This window comes from Telmatherina bonti (assembly GCF_933228915.1).
Source record: "Telmatherina bonti genome assembly, chromosome: 17".
Taxonomy (NCBI): Eukaryota; Metazoa; Chordata; class Actinopteri; order Atheriniformes; family Telmatherinidae; genus Telmatherina; species Telmatherina bonti.
Window position 1 is genome coordinate 18,596,970 of NC_136615.1, and position 18,462 is coordinate 18,615,431.

General features: G+C 38.6%; 1 protein-coding gene across 2 annotated transcripts; it reads left to right on the forward strand.

Annotated features, from left to right (window-relative positions):
- Positions 1-1,739: 1,739 nt before the first annotated feature.
- sapcd2 (suppressor APC domain containing 2) lies at positions 1,740-13,741 on the forward strand (the record flags this gene model as incomplete). 2 transcript variants are annotated; one of them, XM_079256885.1, is made up of 6 exons in its annotated part: positions 1,740-2,529; positions 5,924-6,057; positions 8,856-9,002; positions 9,831-9,932; positions 11,595-11,711; positions 11,811-13,741. In XM_079256885.1, 6 exons carry the CDS (start codon positions 1,740-1,742, stop codon positions 11,937-11,939), a joined length of 1,419 nt encoding a protein of 472 aa, XP_079113011.1. In that variant the 3' UTR covers positions 11,940-13,741. The 2 variants fall into 2 exon arrangements, with proteins under 2 accessions (XP_079113011.1, XP_079113012.1); XM_079256886.1 differs by having other exon boundaries at positions 1,860-2,529; positions 8,856-8,978.
- Between the last annotated feature and the right edge of the window lie 4,721 nt (positions 13,742-18,462).

An 18,462-nucleotide genomic window follows, 5' to 3' on the forward strand; every position in this document is an offset into this window, starting at 1 on the left:
AGTGTGAAGCGGCTGGGATGAGAATCAGCACCTCCAAATCTGAGACCATCGGCCTCAGCTGGAATTGGGTGGATTGCCCTCTCTGGGATTGGGAATGAGGTTTTGCTTCAAGTGGAGGAGTTTAAATATCTCGGGGTCTTGTTCTCGAGTGAGGGAAGGATGGAGCGTGAGATCGACAGATGGATCGGTGCGGCGTCTGCAGTAATGCAGACTCTACGCCGGTCTGTTGAAGTGAAGAAGGAGCTGAGCCAGAAGGCAAAGCAATTGATTTACCAGTCGATCTACGTTCCTACCCTCACCTCTGGTCATGAGCTGTGGGTTGTGACCGAAAGAACAAGATCTCATATACAGACGGCCGAAATGAGTTTTCTCCACAGGGTGGCCGGGCTCTCCCTTAGAGATAGGGTGAGGAGCTCGGTCATCTGGGAGGGGCTCAGAGTAGAGCCGCTGCTCCTCCGCATCGAGAGGAACCAGTTGAGGTTGCTCGGGCATCTGGTCAGGATGCCTCCTGGACGCCTCCCTGGTGAGGTGTTCCAGGCACGTCCCTCTAGGAGGAGACCCCAGGGGAGACCCAGGACATTCTAGAGGGATTATATCTCTTGGCTGGCCTGGGAATGCCTTGGGATCCCCCCCGCAGAGTTGGCAAATGTAGCTAGGGAGAGGGAAGTCTGGGCTTCCCTGCTTAGGCTGCTGCCCCCGCGACTCGACCCCAGATAAGCGGTAGAAGATGGATGGATGGATGGAAGAAGTACAAAACACATTTTGTAGTACATTTTATATTTGATATCCTTTTGCTTCCCAATTGTTCTCCTTGGACAGTAAACTCATGTGAACGTAGACTTTTCTGTACAGTGCAGCCAAATCATCCAGCTGTCGCTTTCTGGGGTAAAACAAACAAACAAACAAAACAGTCATATATTCAGTAAAAACAAGAAACTTGTAAGGAACTAACACAAAATCCTGTGATGTGTTAAGACAATATGGAGACATAATTTAAACTGTGAAATCATGGACCTCATTTTCCATTTTAAATAAAAAGTGACAGAACTATGAATTTTCGCATTCCACTGCTTTGTATTGTGACAAAATTCACAAGTCTGTTTTATCCACATATAAATCATGGGAATTGATTAATACAATCATTTCATTATATTCTCATCAAAAAAAGGCTAACATATTATATTACATTCCATTATTATTATTACAAAAGTGAAATTTTTTTTGTTTTTTTTAATGTTTTTTATGTTGAACAAAAGGTTTTTGTCTTCTGTTATGGGTGTGAAGGAGTTGTAAAGAAGTACCTCTCTTTGATACGCGGAGGTTTATAATAACATACAGGCTTTATGAATAACGTCTCCGGAGCATTAGTAATAACAAAAGCTCAACTCAAACTAGGGTCTACTTCAGGTTCCAACCAATGAGCGCTGAGCTCTCTCGGACCTCGGCCAATAGCAGACCGCGGAGCGCTCACGCACAGCCGTTTGAAGGGCGGTCCTGGGTAGAAAGGAAAGTATGGATCACAGTGGTGGCGAGTAAAGGAGTAGAAGAGGCTAGTTGTATAATTAGTAAGTTATCGTCAGTAGGCCTATTTTGATGCAGTAAATTTAATAAGATCACGCTTTAATAATTGAGCAAACAGGTAAAAATTAATTTGATTTTACCACACTTGCATATAAAGTTGACCAGGTTGTGCGAACCTACTTTTGAATGATTATCTTCTGGACTTTTATCCCACATTCATGGCTTTAATAGCGACTGATCAGAACTGCAGGCTCAACGGGACGTCGGTGATTTACGGCAGAGCTGGTCTAAAGAAAGACGTATTTCAGGGACCAGTGGGTGGCTTTAAAACTACCAAAATGCAACCAAAAGAGACGGAATATTCAACAGATGGACTACCCAAAGCCTTCCTATACAGTTTAAGGACTTTATTTGACATTTTGGATGACGGTGGACGGGGTTATGTCCATATCTCGGAGATTGAGAGCCGCTGGCAAGGCGCAGACACCCGCGACCTGCCCGGTGGGGTGCTCGCCTGCCTCAGGAGGGTCACCCCACCGCATGGTTGCCTCACCTTTGAGCGCTTCGTTGCGGGTCTGCGGTACTCCATGCTCAACCCGGAGAACAGTTCACATATTAAGGCCCAGGCAGCTGTGCAACCGCAGCAGGCTCTGAAGCAGCCCCTGAAACCCGCCCCGCTATCCACATGCAGTGTCGGGACTCGGGTTGAGAACAAGGTCCGGCCGCTGGGGCCGAGCAACGTGACGAACACCCAGCAACACCGAGCGTCCTCCCTGCAAAGCCGGACCAGACCAGAGGAAGGGTCCGGGTACCCCGCGTGTGGACCGGCCAGGTTCGGCGCTGGCTTTGAGAGGTCCGGACGGAGTTTGGAGCGGATTCCTGTCGTCCCAGATGGTGGATGTTACCGTTCCGAAACGGGCCATGCTGCCAACCCAACACAGCCGCAGCAGAGCAAAGTCAGGTCCATTGAGTCTCTTGCGCTGGAGTCACCTCATATGGAAGAATCATGTAAGTGGCAATGGAGCCAGAAAACTGCCAGTGCCTGCAAGTACAGTGACCTACTGCAAGTTTTAGAGAGGTTATGGATAATACTTGACATATAATTATCTCAAATGATAACCCTTGTCTTAATACAGTTGTAATGGCTTACTATGGAAAAAAAACAAAAAAACAAAACAACAAAAAAAAAAAAACCACTAAATACGCGGAAGCAATGCAGGGAATTTGGGACTTAATTCACGGTTTTTGTTTGTTTAAAGCTGTCATGGTCTTCTTTATCTTTGCAGTTTTTACCTTTATTTATTCTTCAACTTGTAAACAATTGATAATATAGTAAAATACGGTGGTAATGCTTAAAGCTGACATTTTGTTTAATCTCATGCTCTGCTTTTTTGTAACAGGATATGAATAAGAGGAGTGGGTTGTTACATATCTACCAGAACACAATTAGCAGTCCATTTCTACAGCTTGTCATTTGATTTCGTGCACAGCTGAGTGGATATGTTTCACTGTACTTCTACAGGCTTCAGTCCTCTATTTTAATTTAATTGGGTGCACTGGACCATGATGCTCACACAAGTGCACGACTTCGACAGAGTTTTTGCATGTCAGTATTAATCATTCAGATGGAGTTTCATCGTGGTTAAAATAGCAACAGTGAAGGGAGTCCTTTACTGGATGTCAGAATGGATCTATAAGAGTTATTGCTGTATTTTGATGATAGCTCCTCGGTATCAGTGTAATGATACTGCTTAGACAAAGCCTGAAAAGGCCTCTGCTCCAGTGCTGAGCCCCTATTCTGACAAAATTAGTTATAGAGCCAGAAACTGCAGGGATTTATCCATCTTGAGTGTTTTATAAAGACAGCAGGCTTTCCAACTGAACAACAAGGCAATATATTTTAAATTGGAGGAGCTGCGGCTGAGAAATTTTCACAATTTCCTCAGTCATCTTATTCATGTATGCAGACTCTCACACAGGTCCAAGCTGTTGCTATGTTTTACTTTTACAGAGCAATCACACTAGTTTTGTCTGTCGTTTGCATGCTCATACAAATACACTCACATCTCTGTTCAGTCAGGCTTGTCTGAAGTGATAACATTACATTCTCTCACTATCTCTGTTGAACCCTCAGGGCCTTCACTGTTCAAACCATTTTGTTTAAGGACAGAATTGATTTTCAAACACATAGATGGATAGATAGATACGATAAATGGTTAGATTAAGGAAGCTGGCATTAAGGGGGTGAATGTGGCTATTAGCTCTGTTGTGTCCTGACCACTTTTCCTTTGTAGCTGTGGCATAATAGGCATCTATACCTATCTGACTTGTAAATCACAACATGCCACTTTCAGACTGGTGTCCTGACTACTCTTTTGCGCTTTCACTAATCTCATACATTTTTAGCCTGTAAATATACTTAACTGCACGATGAGTTAATGTTATGTTATATATGTGTGGGTGTTAATTAGTATATATGCAAATATGCACATTTGATATGTGGTTGTTACTGGAGGTTGCTGAGAAGCAAAGTTTTCGCAGTTGTACAATAACTAAAATTTTTCTTTTCTATTCTATTCTATTCTATTCTATTCTATTCTATTCTATTCTATTCTATTTTAAGGATATTCCATGTGTCACGTTAGATGTAAAATCTTTGTCCCCATTTTTTCTGAAATTAACCTGAGACCTTTGGGTCAGATATGAAATACTCACATATTCTCCTATTTGGTTTGATCAGCAGTTGTTTATCTTTTGAATTTGGTCTTTTAAATTAAACAAAGGGAAACGCTCATACAGTGATGTGCTTTCAGCTCTGTTGCAACAGCTTTGGGATGAGCGACTTCTGACCATGAGCCAGGCCTCACTGCCTAGTGTCAGTACTCTATGTCACCAATGTTCATATTGCTGAATGAAACTAAGAGCTTCATACTGATTCCTGTAATTTTGGGAATTACTTACAGCCACATTACAAGCCGATGATCAGGTCAACAATCATGGACACCAAATGTGTCTATAATATAAATCCAAATCCTATTGGATTAGTCCAGATTAGAGCACAGACCAGGGCTTGTAGATCACTACAGTGCTCAAAATCCTCCTCAGTACTTCAAACGTCATCATAAATTCCCAACATTTACTCTCACTGGTGTTATGGACCTAAATCTAAAATGCTGACAGTGATAAAATACCTCAGAAATAAACCCAAACAAGTTACATAATTTAACATGTTGATGTTTGTCAGCCGCCTCTTCAGCAGACCTGCATGTTCTTTAAATATATCACCACAATCTCAGGTAAACAGCAAAAACTTTTAGAAAATAAGGAAAATTAAATAAGACCCAGGCAGGCACAGTTTTATGCACAAAAAAGGGAAAAAACTATTTACATATATCCTGTAAGTCTTAATGACATCCGTCATTGAGCTGTTTAATGTTAAAGTGTAACACTTTGAATCAAAACACTTGGTGAAGAACATTTGAAATAAAATTTATTTTGGTTCTTTTTTCGTGTTAGAGAAATGCCAGAGATGTTATCAGTTTGTTTTATAGCCTCAAGCCCAAATACTTGACATATTTCCTTTATTTCCTTCACCGATCTTATCTTTGCCCAATAATACACCAATGAAATATTTCACTGAACTGCCGTCATTTATGCTGTAATAAAAATCAGTTGATCCTGCTCTGCTGATACCAGAAACATTTAGATTACAGCTCCCTCCTGTGGTATAAAAATAAGCACAAGCTTATTCTCTTTTAAACTTATGACTGTAGTTTCTTCTTTTTCTTTTTATGAAAATATACCCAAAAGCCATTTAAGGTTGGGGACGCTTAACTTGCTTACAGAATGCTTCAGTGGAATTAAATGTACTTTTTAGACTTAAATTGTATATGGATGCAAATTTGATGCAACTAATGCAGTTTCACTCATGCAAAGTTCTACATACTGGGAGGCTGTAATAATCATCTACCATTACAGTCTTAAGACTTTAATCGCTTTATGGATGTTTACAAACTGGCCAGAATTTTTAAAAAAGTTATAATTTCTTATATTATTGTAGTGAAATACATTTTCAGATGTATATATGGTGTGGCATGGACTTTTTATTTAGAGCAGAATAAGTTCAGATGTGTAGTTCAAGTTTAGTTTCATGTGCTTTTGTTCATGAAAAAGCCAGAGGAAGTTACCTTTGTACACAGTTATAATTTAACAAGCGGTTTTATTTGTGGAGTATTTTGCACACATGTGAGACATCCAAACTTGTGCCAGACATTTGAACCTTTTCTGCTCTAACTTAAAATGTACATGACAAGCATCATTCCAGTTATGCTTAGCAGGAATTACAGCCTGCATACCAGACTGCAGTGTTGCACTCAACGTGTCTTCTTCACATCTCGTCTAGGTGTTGTGAAATCAGGTTTGCCAAGATCTCAGAGTGAATCAGCTACAGGATTTACTGGTGCCTCCAGGCGTCATGGGCGGAGTCGGGAAGAGCAGAGGAGGCATACTATTTCCAACGGAGTGGATTACGGGATGGTTAGTATAAAAACATGTTTAGACCTGCCCAGATTATTGTTCTTGTTCTATCATTGTATTGACATCTACTGATTTTAAACAATCAAGACTCCCAGAACCCCAACTGAGTTATGAAGTTTTACTAACAAAGGATTTGGATTTTGGCCTTGTTACCTGATGTGAAATTATTTGGATTCCACAAGCAAAAATGCAAGAAATGAGGCCTCCTGTCTAAAAGAGAAGTGGTCTATTTTTCTTAACCTTTTTTGTCTTGCAGGATGATAAGTTAAATATCTTTGACTCTTGGACTGTTGATCAAATCATAACTAATTATGAATAATTATGTTAAATCACTAACTGATATAACACAGATAATTAATAAAAAAAATGGTTTGATTGGATTCTCAAAGAAGTTACAGATTAGCAGCAGATCTTAATGCAGACCAAATGGAAAGTGTGTGACACTGTTAGTAGCTGAGGAAAGTTATGTCTGTTTTCTTTCATGTTTTCTTAATGAATATATATAACTGGATTTATTATATTCTTTATTGGTCTTATGTGGAGCATTCTAGGTGACATTTTTGTGAAGCTTTGGTATATGTCATTGTTTCTGTTTAGAGAAAAGGCAGGGTAGTGTCAGACTTTCAAAGCCAGAGGGCTGTTTAGAAACTACTTATTTAAAGTTTTTATAGCTACAGCAAAGACTTCGGCTGGTTAAGAGAAAATAAATCCTGGAAATCAAATAGTGTATTTGGAGAAAAAGAGGAAAATGCAGAAAAGAATCCCCATGGCAGCCTCTTTTGCCTCCTATTGGCCCACAAATTCTCCTCCTATCCCCTCTGCCCCCTGCCTCCCCCCTCACTCTGCCCCTCCCACCTTCCAGTCCAAAGCTAACACTCCCTCTCACTTTCCGTCTCTCCCCCTGCTTCACTATTTCTCACTCTTTCCAGCTCATCTCCTCTCCCTCCTTCTTTCCGTGTCTGTGTCGCTGTGTCTGTCTCTTCTCCCTTTCGCCTCTGTGTCTGGAGAGGCTGACTGACCGACTCCCCTCCTTTTCCCTCTGTCCCTGCCCCTCTCCTCCCCCCCTTCCATCTGTCCCTCCCACCCAGGCCAACTTGGCCCACTGCTGCCCTGATGGTAGTGAGCCGGGTCGGGCCCAGGGGCCTGGTAGAAGTAGACGACTCATTCGGCCCGCCTGGCCCTGCCTGGACGGCTGTGTGGGCTGCCTACACTACTGTCTTCATCCCCCTCAGCAGTAGCCTCTACAGCAGCAAGGCCCTGCACTTTTTCCTGTGGGTGAGTAGGATGAGAGGGAGAAAGGAAGACTGCAGGGAAAGGAAAGATGGTTGTAAAGGATTGAGGGACTGAAAGGCTCTTTGACGTAGTTTTAATAGGAGAAGTTCAAGTTTGAAGTTGTTAATCACAGTATTTTGATAAATAATGGTTTCAGTTTAGACAACACAGGAAGTTAAACGTTGTGATCACTGTTGTGTACCTGGAATTCAGTGTGATTGTTTGGACAGAAATAGTTGAGAAAATGTTTATTGGTTTGTTATTGAGCTTCGAAGCTCATAGTTGAACTGACATGAGTCATTGTAAACCAGTTTACAAAATTTCACAATGGGAACTTTTTATTTTCTAATGTTTATTCACAATAAGAATTTGCTGTCTTTTTTTTAAAATGGAATTGTAATTTGAGCCTTTATTTATTGATATTTCATGAGAAAATAATCTTAGCTTTATACTGTAAATTGAATTGAGTTAGAGTCACTTATACACAAAAATTCCAGATTTTAAAGATTTATAGATTTTCTGTTCTGGTCTCTTTAATATTTTACCATTTTTCACATCTATAAATTGCCTTAATTATTGACTTATTCATTGCATCTAATGTGCTGTTGTTTGAATACTCTTCAGACCACATTGTTATTTGTGGATCAAGTTCAAAGGGCCTTTGTGTTTTTTTGTTAAACAACATGGTGCAATGGCTTTCATACTATTGTGTGTCGATTTTTGTGAATATTCATGCTGTGTCATCCTGGTCAAAATGAGCACAGAAACATTCTAGACACCGCTAACCTCTCCTGCTCTTCCTCTGTATATATACTTTCTTCAGACTGTTTTGAAAAGATGGGACAAACTATTTGACTATGGTGTCCTGTCAGTCTTCATTTAGTAAATGAGCAATGATCAGTGGAATGCAGTGAGCAGCCAGAGGGACGGAGCGATGGGTAGCTAGAGCGATGACACACCAGGTGGCTGAATGCCAGCAGTGAGGCCTGGACTTGTGGCGGTGTGCTGCATGGACAGCCTGGTCAGCACAACTCTATACAGCTTTGCTGCAAACACACACATGCATTTTGTCTCACATGTCTCTCTTTTTCTCTTTCACAACACACACTGGGGTGGCCATAGTTGAAGTGGATCCACTGTTTACCCCATTCTTAGGTTGCTGTGCAGTTGCCATGACACCGAACTCGTTGCTCCTCTAACATTGTTCAGAATGGCAGAGAGCTTGCCACAATTGGCGTGGCGCCATTGTCTCAGCCAGCACAAAAGAGTGCTGCAGATGCTCTTGTGATGAAAATATGGGAGTTTGTTTACTGGGAAAACTGCTGGCTGAACAAAATCTGTGATTAGATTTAATCTTGGCAGCGATCCGAAAACACTAATGGTAATGGCATGAACTGAAATGTTTTCTTACCACAGGGTCTCCACATGAAACCTGCGCTGAAAGTGAAATTTGTTCCTTTTCTTTTCTCATCTCTTGTCCTTTCATTTTCACTCTTCTGTTCTCCATTTAACTGGAATTCATGCAGCTGAAGCAAATGAAAGAGCTGGAGCAAGAGAAGGATTCCCTATTGACTGGCCTGGAAGTGGTAGAGCGGGCCAGAGACTGGTACCAAAGCCAAATCCACAATGTCTCAGAGAGACAGCGACAGGTCGGACAAAGCTCCCACTGCACGGTCAGTTCAAATACTGCTCTACAAAAAGGATACTTAAAATGCACTTCCCTTAACTCATAACTTTTATTGAACCTGGTGACTCACCAGATCAGATGGTGCTTATTTTGAAGTTATTTCAGTTCAAACTGTGTTTGTTAAGAATGAGGTTTCTTAATAGCATTTATGTACTCATATCAGTAGTACCAAAAGTTTTGTCCTTTTCTTTTTGTTTTACCAAGTGGTTAAATAGTCTAGAGAGCACACCTGTATATCTGCTACTGTTTTTAGCTCCATGTTGGTGTAGTGGTTGATACTATGGCTTTACAGAGATTATGTTTTGTATTTTTATGTTGGAACCAATATGTCTTTATATTTTTAATGAATGTTGTAATTGTTGCAAAACAGCTTTGCCAGATTGAAATAACCCGAACTAACCAGATCGGATCTGACCAGATGAATTTTTATCACATGCAGTTTATTGATGAGTGACTGGAAGATAACATACTTGTCCTCAGAAGAATATGAAGTAATAATTTGTCCCAGTATATTAACTCTCTGTAAATGCACAAAATTGTGCATCAGAAGTTTGAACCTGCATACAGACTCCCTCATAAAACAAGACCTGTTCTGATGCGTCAAAGTAGAACTTTTGGTTAAAATTATTTTGAAAATGTATTTAGAAAAAAGAATTGCTTTGAGAAAACATTCATCCATTAGCATCCAAGAGATGTGCTTATAGGAGCCTTTTTGGAAGCATCCAGTATATCTCCTCCTTTTGGTTAAAAAATATTTAAACCTATTGCAGCTTTTTTGAGTTTTATTTGATCTTTTTATGCCTTTTCATCTCAGGATTTCTTCACAGAAGCCAGTCAGAGTCGCATGAATGTTCTCATTCCCAAATTACAAGAAGTAAACCACTGCCTTAATGACCTCATTTCCTGCACTGGAATGGTGAGTGTTTAATGCCTGCATGTGTTTTTACGTTTTACTTTGTTGTAGGTCTTAACAAAATCCATCACTCTGAGTTGAGGTTAAAAATTTGGTAGTTTGTATTGTAAAAAGTCTTCCCCTCGCTACTGGAGAACTATTGTTGTGTTGCTTGTTAATTGCCTGGCAGAACAACACCCATGCTGTTTGACAGGTGTTTGTCTAATGAACGCATCCTTGTGAAGTTTAGTCAAAATGAGTCTGTGTTCATGTTGTAGGTCGCGTGGCCAGAGTGGCTAACAGATGGCAGTAGGCAGACGTCCTCCAACAAGTTGAGAATTTATTGTGCAATGGTGTATGTTGCCATAAAATACATAGAAAACCACAACGGAAAATTATATCACTACACAAATGACATTTTACCCACTAAACATAACTGAAATCAAATAAACCTAAAGTAATCTAACATGCACCCTGCCACATCAATCTCAGATGTCGCGGACAAACAAAATGCCAGCCTTAAATACCCTGACACCTGAATCCAGCACCTACCACCTTTCAGGTACGCACACTAAATAAAGTCATAGTCATCTTTTTCCCCGTTATCTCAGATAACCCTGTAAACTGTTTCTCCATCCACAAACATCAGGCACAATACCTATCCTATAAAAGACAAACTAATTCAACACAATACAACCCCCCCCCATACTTGGTACCATCCAGTGACATCACCAATTGGGTAAAACCCTCTAAATGCAGGACATGAGCAGCTCTTCCTCCGTTTTGTCCTAGAACATAAGTATGCTGAGTAAGTCAATAATACTAAACATTTCATTAACAAAGCAAACAGAATATTAAACCAACTTATTTCTATTGGTCTGCATCTTTATTTTAACAAGTGGTTCAATATTTTAACTTTACTCAAATACAAAACAAAACACAAACAAACCCAAGATAGTTGGTGTCTGCTGACCACTGAGCGCATAAAGAAAAGTATCAGGAACTCAAACACAATATGGTTAGCGGTTTTTGTGTTAAGCAACAGTGACAAGTGGTGGCACCTTACCCACTTTGTCACAGTTCACAGTTCATTTAAAATAGGAAGTGAACATTTGAGAGGTTTATTTTTTTTAGATACTTGGTTGCATTTAACCTCTAACTTTAACTGGTTTAGATCCAAGTAAACTACAACATGCTCTGAACAATCAACCTGATTATGAGTATTTGCCACTAAAATGAAGGAATTTGGGTAAATTTGTTTGTGATTGATTTCACATGCTAGGTAGATAGTTTTCAGGTCAAACACCCTTTGATTGACTGACACTTAGGAAATGTTTCACTGCATGTTTAAATCTAATGAAGCCTTGTGGAAAAACGGGCAGCAGTATGCCTGTCAATCAACCAGAGAGTGATATTAATATGTAATTATTAAACCAGATGTGAGTAGACTACAACTAGAAGCCTAATTTTCATTTTTAAAAAAAGTCTACAGGAAACTCAGAGCTGCATGTTGTAAATATTTCTCAATTTTAGGAACATTCAAATTTTTAATACACAAAACTAGTTTTGAAAAAATGGGTGGATTATTTTAGAAATGTAAATTATGAAATTTAAAGCTGATTATTTTTTTTTTAGAAAAATTGTGGAGCATTCTTTCATCACTATTTCCTCTTTGTTTCTCTGCAGTCATTTCCTCCTAGCGGCACTCAGACAGCAGTTCTTTCTACTAACTCCCAGCCTCTGGCCCCTGCTCCTCCACAAGCCATCCAGAGATTAAAGGACCAAAACCGACTCCTCACACAGGTTTAGAATAATTAATGCATAATGTCATTTATATTTACCCAAAGTGTTCTTTTCTTTAAGACTGTATTTCGCTTAACTTTTTTCTGTGTCATCTTGAAGGAGGTAACAGAGAAGAGTGAGCGGATTGCCCAGCTGGAGCAAGAGAAATCTGCCTTGATAAAGCAGCTTTTTGAAGCTCGAGCCCGAAGCGCACAAGACACAAGCATCATGGATTCCACCTTTATCTGAAAAAAGTCTCACTCCACTTAAAACCATCATCAGCTCCAAATGCCAGCCAGGGAACATCAAGATGTCATGTCAGCATGCCTGTGCTGGTCTGAAGGAAGGATAAAGCTGACTCTTGTTTACCCAACTAACCCTTCATGGAAAAATGCACCTTTAGCCATGACATGCATGCAGCTGCAAACAGTCACTCCACCCAGCCTAATCATGCACTACCTGTTTGTAAACACTCCTGACCTGAGTGACCCAAGACAAAAGCTCTTTGAGTTGGTGACTTCATCTTTTCATTTTTGATTTTGCAAAAACACTAAAAAGTACTGGAGAACTCATGAAATGAGATGGTCTCATGCTCCCAATCACTCCATTTTTTTTGTTGGACAACACCTACCAGATCTTCACTCCCAAATGAATGTTTTTACTTTTGCTGCTCATTTTCACAAGAAAGAGAAAGTGTGAATTACACTGCGAGGCAGCACAAAGCTGTTTCACAGTAACGGGACGGGTTGCTTCTTTTGGAATAAAATGCCATACTTCTGCAAACAACAATACATCCATCAGCACATTCACATTCACTTGCTATTCCTTTTAGACTTTTTTTTTTTTTAAATTTTGGTACTATGACTTATTCATTATATACATAGTATTTCTTTCCTTTCTCTATAAATTGATAACAATCTGATAACATGTTTACCTGAAATATTTTCCGGCTTTTTTTAGTGTTTTATATCAAACACTGGGAAAGGAATGACTCTAAAAGCAGTATGTTTTATATTAGCATGTTACATGTGGACATTTCTTAAGTTTTTTAACTTTTTTTCTCTTTTAAGTTGTTTTCACGATCGAAAGTGTCTGAAGGATCAGGTCCTTTTGCACATTTACTGTGAGGATGGGTGTGAAGGCTTCATGCTGTAATGTAATGATGACTGCTATGTTGATCGGTACTTTGTGCATTTGAGCTTGTTGAAAACAGCAAAAGCAAACAAATCAGCAAATGTCATCAACATGCACTTTTACTTGCTGTGAATCCTCCAGTTTACCAGACCTGGGCACTCATTGGCTCAGTTGGACTTTATCAGCCCTTTGAACTGTGAAGCTAGCACGTTAAATCCTGCTCAGTCTGAGACGACTGATTCAGACATTTCCATTCTCATGTGCAGCTCCTTCTGCAACTGTAAGGACTGCAGTGCACGTGTGAAAAGGCTGAAGACATGAAAGGCATTTTTGAGGGCAGTTTAAAAGCCAACAAGATGTGAAAGCAGAGAAGGATTAAAGGAACCTGGAAGTTTGTATGTTAAAGAAAGCTTTGGAGGATGAGTGTATGTGTTGGGGGATGAGTGTTACGTCTGAAACAACTATATAAAAAGTTGTCCCTTTAGCAAGCTAGTGCACAAATACTCTGCATGTCTTTGAATTCTTGGCATGGGGTTTACTTGCAGCTCAGTAAAATGTCTGAAGATATTTTAGTTTGATACCTGGAGATTAAACATTAGTGTGTTTCTGGAAACCTGTATTGCCCTTGTACAAGTCCCCATTTACCAGCATCAGCCTGGAAACATGGTTTTAGAGTTAAAAACATAAAGCTATCCACAAGTTTACATAAGTATTTAGTTGGTGTGTGGCTAGAGCAGAAAACATAGTTTTACAATGAATCTTTATGGTACTGCTGGGATGTCTGCACACGTCGGTTTACAACTTGTTTGATTGTAACTTCCTTGCTGCTCAAACTACATTACGTGTGAAGCTCTTTTCTGCTGCTTTCCACTGAGAGTACAAAACACTTAAGGAGAAATGTCCAAATAAAAGTGTTAAACAGCATTGACAAATGTTTTGTGTTATTATTATTTTTTTTCCATTTTCCTTTTTGTACTATTTGTTTCATGAGCTTTGCAGAAGGAGTCCTTCCTCAGTAATAAGAATCAGTATACTGCCGTTCTCTGAATTATTGCTAGGAACTTCTTGTGATAACTCAATGCTATCCTTTTTTTCTTCTATATTTTATGACCTATTGTATGTTGTTAGCATTGTATACTGTATGATAATCCACCTAAAATATCTCCATTATAATGTGAACTTACAGTGAAGGGAAGAGGTCATGTTTATATCCTTTTTTATTCCAGTGAGTCAATTTTGAATGAACTGAATCTGACTGAGACCTTAGTGCAATGAAATCAAGCAGTTTATCAAGGGCAGACAAAAGTGTACATATCCTTTTGTAGATCCTTAAAAGAAATGATTTTGGCAATCATTTTAAACCAGATGTAAGAAGTTTGAACCACATGTTTTACCTGAGCATCAAAAGTAAGGTTAAACTTTAATATTAACAGTATAAAATGACTTGGTTCTAAACCAAGTCACAACCAAGTCATGGTTATGGTTCTGAATTGGCTGGCCAAGAGGTAGCATGTAAAACAGAAGGGAGCAAAGAATAGATCCTTGTGGTACACCATTTGTAAATTAACTGATTATTCAGGCTCAACACACTCACATGAAATGCAATCGTTTAAAAAAAAGTTGGGATGCTGCGTAAAATGCAGATAAAACAATATGCAACAAAATCCACATTTGATCAAAAAAGTGCTTTTGACCCATCAAATCAAGAAACTGATAAATGTTATTGTTTGTATTATTTTATGCAAGTTTAAATTTGGCTCCAGCAAATGTTGCAATCTATTTGTATTTACATGTTCCACAGCATCAAAGGTTAATCATACAGAAGAGCTGCTAACAAGACTTGTCTATACAACTGGGAATGAAATATTGACCAAAACATGAAGTGTCATTTTTTCTAAAAAAAAAAAAAAAATCACATCTTTACTTTTTTGTTTTCACAACGCTGTGAACAAAATCAGCAAACTATTATATTGCATGAATGCAGACAAAAAAGGCTCATATTTATTACAATTATAAATTCAGCAACATGAAGTGTGCCCCTGAGCACATTTTGGAGAAGGAGAAGGGAGACACTCATCTGTCAACATGACACCAATGCAAACAAATTCAGGCAGAGACACTCAAATCTAAACAAACCAGGGTCGTTCTCTGGCAGTACAGCTGTTTAAACAACCTGGAACACCCTAGAACTTCACACAATAACATGGCAAATACTACAAAACCAACAGGATAGTAAAGAGGTGGTGATGGATGATGAAATAATTTACTGGCTTTAAGTGCAACGTGTCCATAAAAGTTAATATACTGACAGTGTTCACAGTGTTTTATGTTGTTTTAGTCAGTGCACTTTCACACAGTGGTATTTATAATGTGGATTTAATAGAGTAAAAAAGCCAGAGTTCACCTTAGATCGCACTGATTAACCAACTGACAGGTATCATACCACAAACATGGCAGCCTCATGTAACATATGACACACTATTACAGTGAATTTAATCAGATATGGTTTTCAGGACTGTTGCATCAGTTGTTTACGGCTGATTTTCCGTCAGGCACCATTAGTTTGTTGCATCACTGCCAATCGGTGTGAATGGATGACAGCTTGCCACAAAACATCCTCCACTGTAAATTGTTGTACTTTATGTTTATAATCCACTACACTAGTTGTCATCTAATTTTATATTTTAGTATATTTTCTTTGAAAATTATGAAAAAATTAAGAGTTGACAATCTATGTGATTTAATGTGTTAAGTTGAAATGGGATGGATGCACAGGGGCCAAACAAAACATCATGGCATCCAGGGGGAACTCCTCAGCTTCCACACTGTGATTGGATGGCTAGATGGATCCCCTGAAGTGTTGGCTTACACTCTATAGATGTTATTATTCATTTTGAAGTGGGGGCTCAGTATTTGCTCAGAACACAGGACAAACGTGAGGAGTGGGGACGCCAGTCATCGCTGTGTCCTGTTGAACAGGTGAGTGTAATTTTTCTGAAACTGATCATTTGTGACCTTTAAAATAAAGAAGTGATGTTACAGTGTAGCTTAAATGTCCATGTCTTGAGGAAGGTTTTCAGATATGCTGCTCTGTGTTTTACAGTGGCAACAGCTTGTAACTCCTAACCTTATACTCAGGTTACATTTACATTTACATGTTCCCTTTGATGCAAAAATAATGTTATGTGGAATTCGCTGACACAAAAAAGGGTTGAGTGCGTGACAGCATTAATTTTTGCATTTATTTCGATGAAACCACATTTAACATTTAGCTGTTAAGTTGCATGTACGAGTGTCTGGGGAGGAAATAGTGCCTAGACTCTTAAAAAAAAAAAAACACTTGCGCAGCTAAACGATTCATGTGCATCAGCCTGAGCGCCAGGTCAAGGTAAGAGGTTATATCTAAAACTCAAAACTTTTACAAAAACAATAAACTAAATACATTTAAGTAAGTGATTAAAACGTATATTTCTTTTTAAGAGAACAAATAAGATTTTAGGTTTTACATTTGAATAGTGGATTGCTTTAACCAAGGACTTTAAGGGAAAGTATAACTTGGGGGAAAATAAGCTAAAAAGAAAACTTAAAAAAAAAACTATGTTAAACACTTATTGCTTTCCTACCAATAGTGCATCATGTTTAGTCTTAATATTTGTGATATAACTTGGGTGAACAAGCAAAAGCAGATTAACTATAATGACAGAGTTAAGTGTTAAAGTTAAGTAAAGCTGGGACAAATCACAGCTTAATTGTGATGTCACAGTAACTAAAATCACAAATATTGTGAAAAGTGATTTATTGTTCAAATTTTAAACATGAATTTTTTTATCATAAAGATAAGATGAGATGAGTTACATCATAAACGACTCCAGAAGCTGAATCAGACATTACATTATATTATTTACGTATATATATATATATATATACACACACACACAACCAAATATCCATCAACCGCATGTATATTTAACTTTAGCTTAAAGGAAAGAAGCAATGAAGATCCAAACCTCATTAATCCTACATGGAAAAAACGAGTTTTTGCAGCAGCAAGCTTATACCAAAAAGCTTGAAATGTTTTTTAAAGTTAGGAAAAAAAATCATTTAAACTGACAGACAGAAAAATGTTAAAAAAAAAACAAAAAAAACAAACAAAAGAAAAACAACCCCTCTTTAAGGGTGCATTTAGCTCTCTTGGTAGGGCGGCTGCCCCATATTGAGACCACAGCTTTTCAGCAAAAAAAACATAATGATGTTATGTTAGCAAACAACAAAAATGCAAATGAATGGGTGTGTTACATTTGCAGTGAATAAAATTATCACGTATCTGTAACAATTGAGTACCAGTGATGCTGTATTAGTTGGGGCTCAACTAAACCAAATTCTGCCAAGGGCCTTGTAGTGCTTGGGATGGCCCTGATGTTACCCCTTCTTTCTCTGGCTGCCCTTCCCATCCAGCTACTGTTGAAGGACACTAGTGAATGCATAATTTTAATAAGGATATGTTAGTAAATTTATGTCAGAAAACAATAATTTTTACATTGTTACAGCTGTTTGTAGACAGTCAAACCATTTCTTATATCCATTTTTTATGGTAGCTGCAAGCATCTGATACTTGAACAGGTATACTGAGGTTCCCCTTTGAGAATCTTATGCACTCTGATATTTAATGCCATAGCAAATGCAAATATTTTGGAGCCAAATTTGACTATGAGCAAATGACACCGACATGAATTATGTGGTCATAACCAACTTTGTAATAAATGAATATGTCATGTATCATTTAATGCAATAAGTAATGTTTTGAATTATAATAAGATGGCTCATTACTGTGAGTTGTATACTGTAAAATGTCTAACCTATAGCTATACATACAGCGCCAAATCAGATGTTTGATAAATATATGATAAATAAATTAACAGACAAACAAATACTTAAATGACTATTACTACTACTAATAATAATGACAATAATAATATTGAGCAGACTTGCTCCTTTGCTGATGATATACAGTAATACCTACAGACCGATCTAGCATATGAGACAGAGGTGTGTTTACCTCTGGAGGGAGAGCAGCCATCAACCAGAAAGTTGGAGGTTTGATTCCAGGCATGTTGTCAGATGAGGCCTGTGTCCTTGGGCAACACACAACCCCCACTGATGGCCCTTTTTAAGTATGAGTGTGTGTGCGTGTGTGTGTGTGTGTGTGAATGAGTGACATGTAGTGTAAAGTGCATCGAGTGGTCAGCATGACTAGAAAAGCGCTATGCAAGTACAAGTCTGTTTACATTGTAGAGGCAGTAAAAGAGTAACTCCTGTTTTTTTTCTGAAGAGCAACTGTTTTCAGTTCAATTATTTTATCACCAGACAAATAAAAGTCAAAGAATTGTCTCCGTGTTTCTGTATTCATTCTTATTTTCCGAATTGTCACAACTTTTTCTGACTTTGCATTCAATAAATCTCTGAACTAGTGGACAAATGCACTTCTAAGTGCCGAATACTACATGTACACAAACCCATGTATAACACTAAATATTAATTGAGTAGCTGACACTTTTTATTGTTTGTATCTAACAATATAATCTAACTTGCCTTTGTCTTGTTTCTGACAGATCATTGCACCTCTGGCTGATCTGAAGTC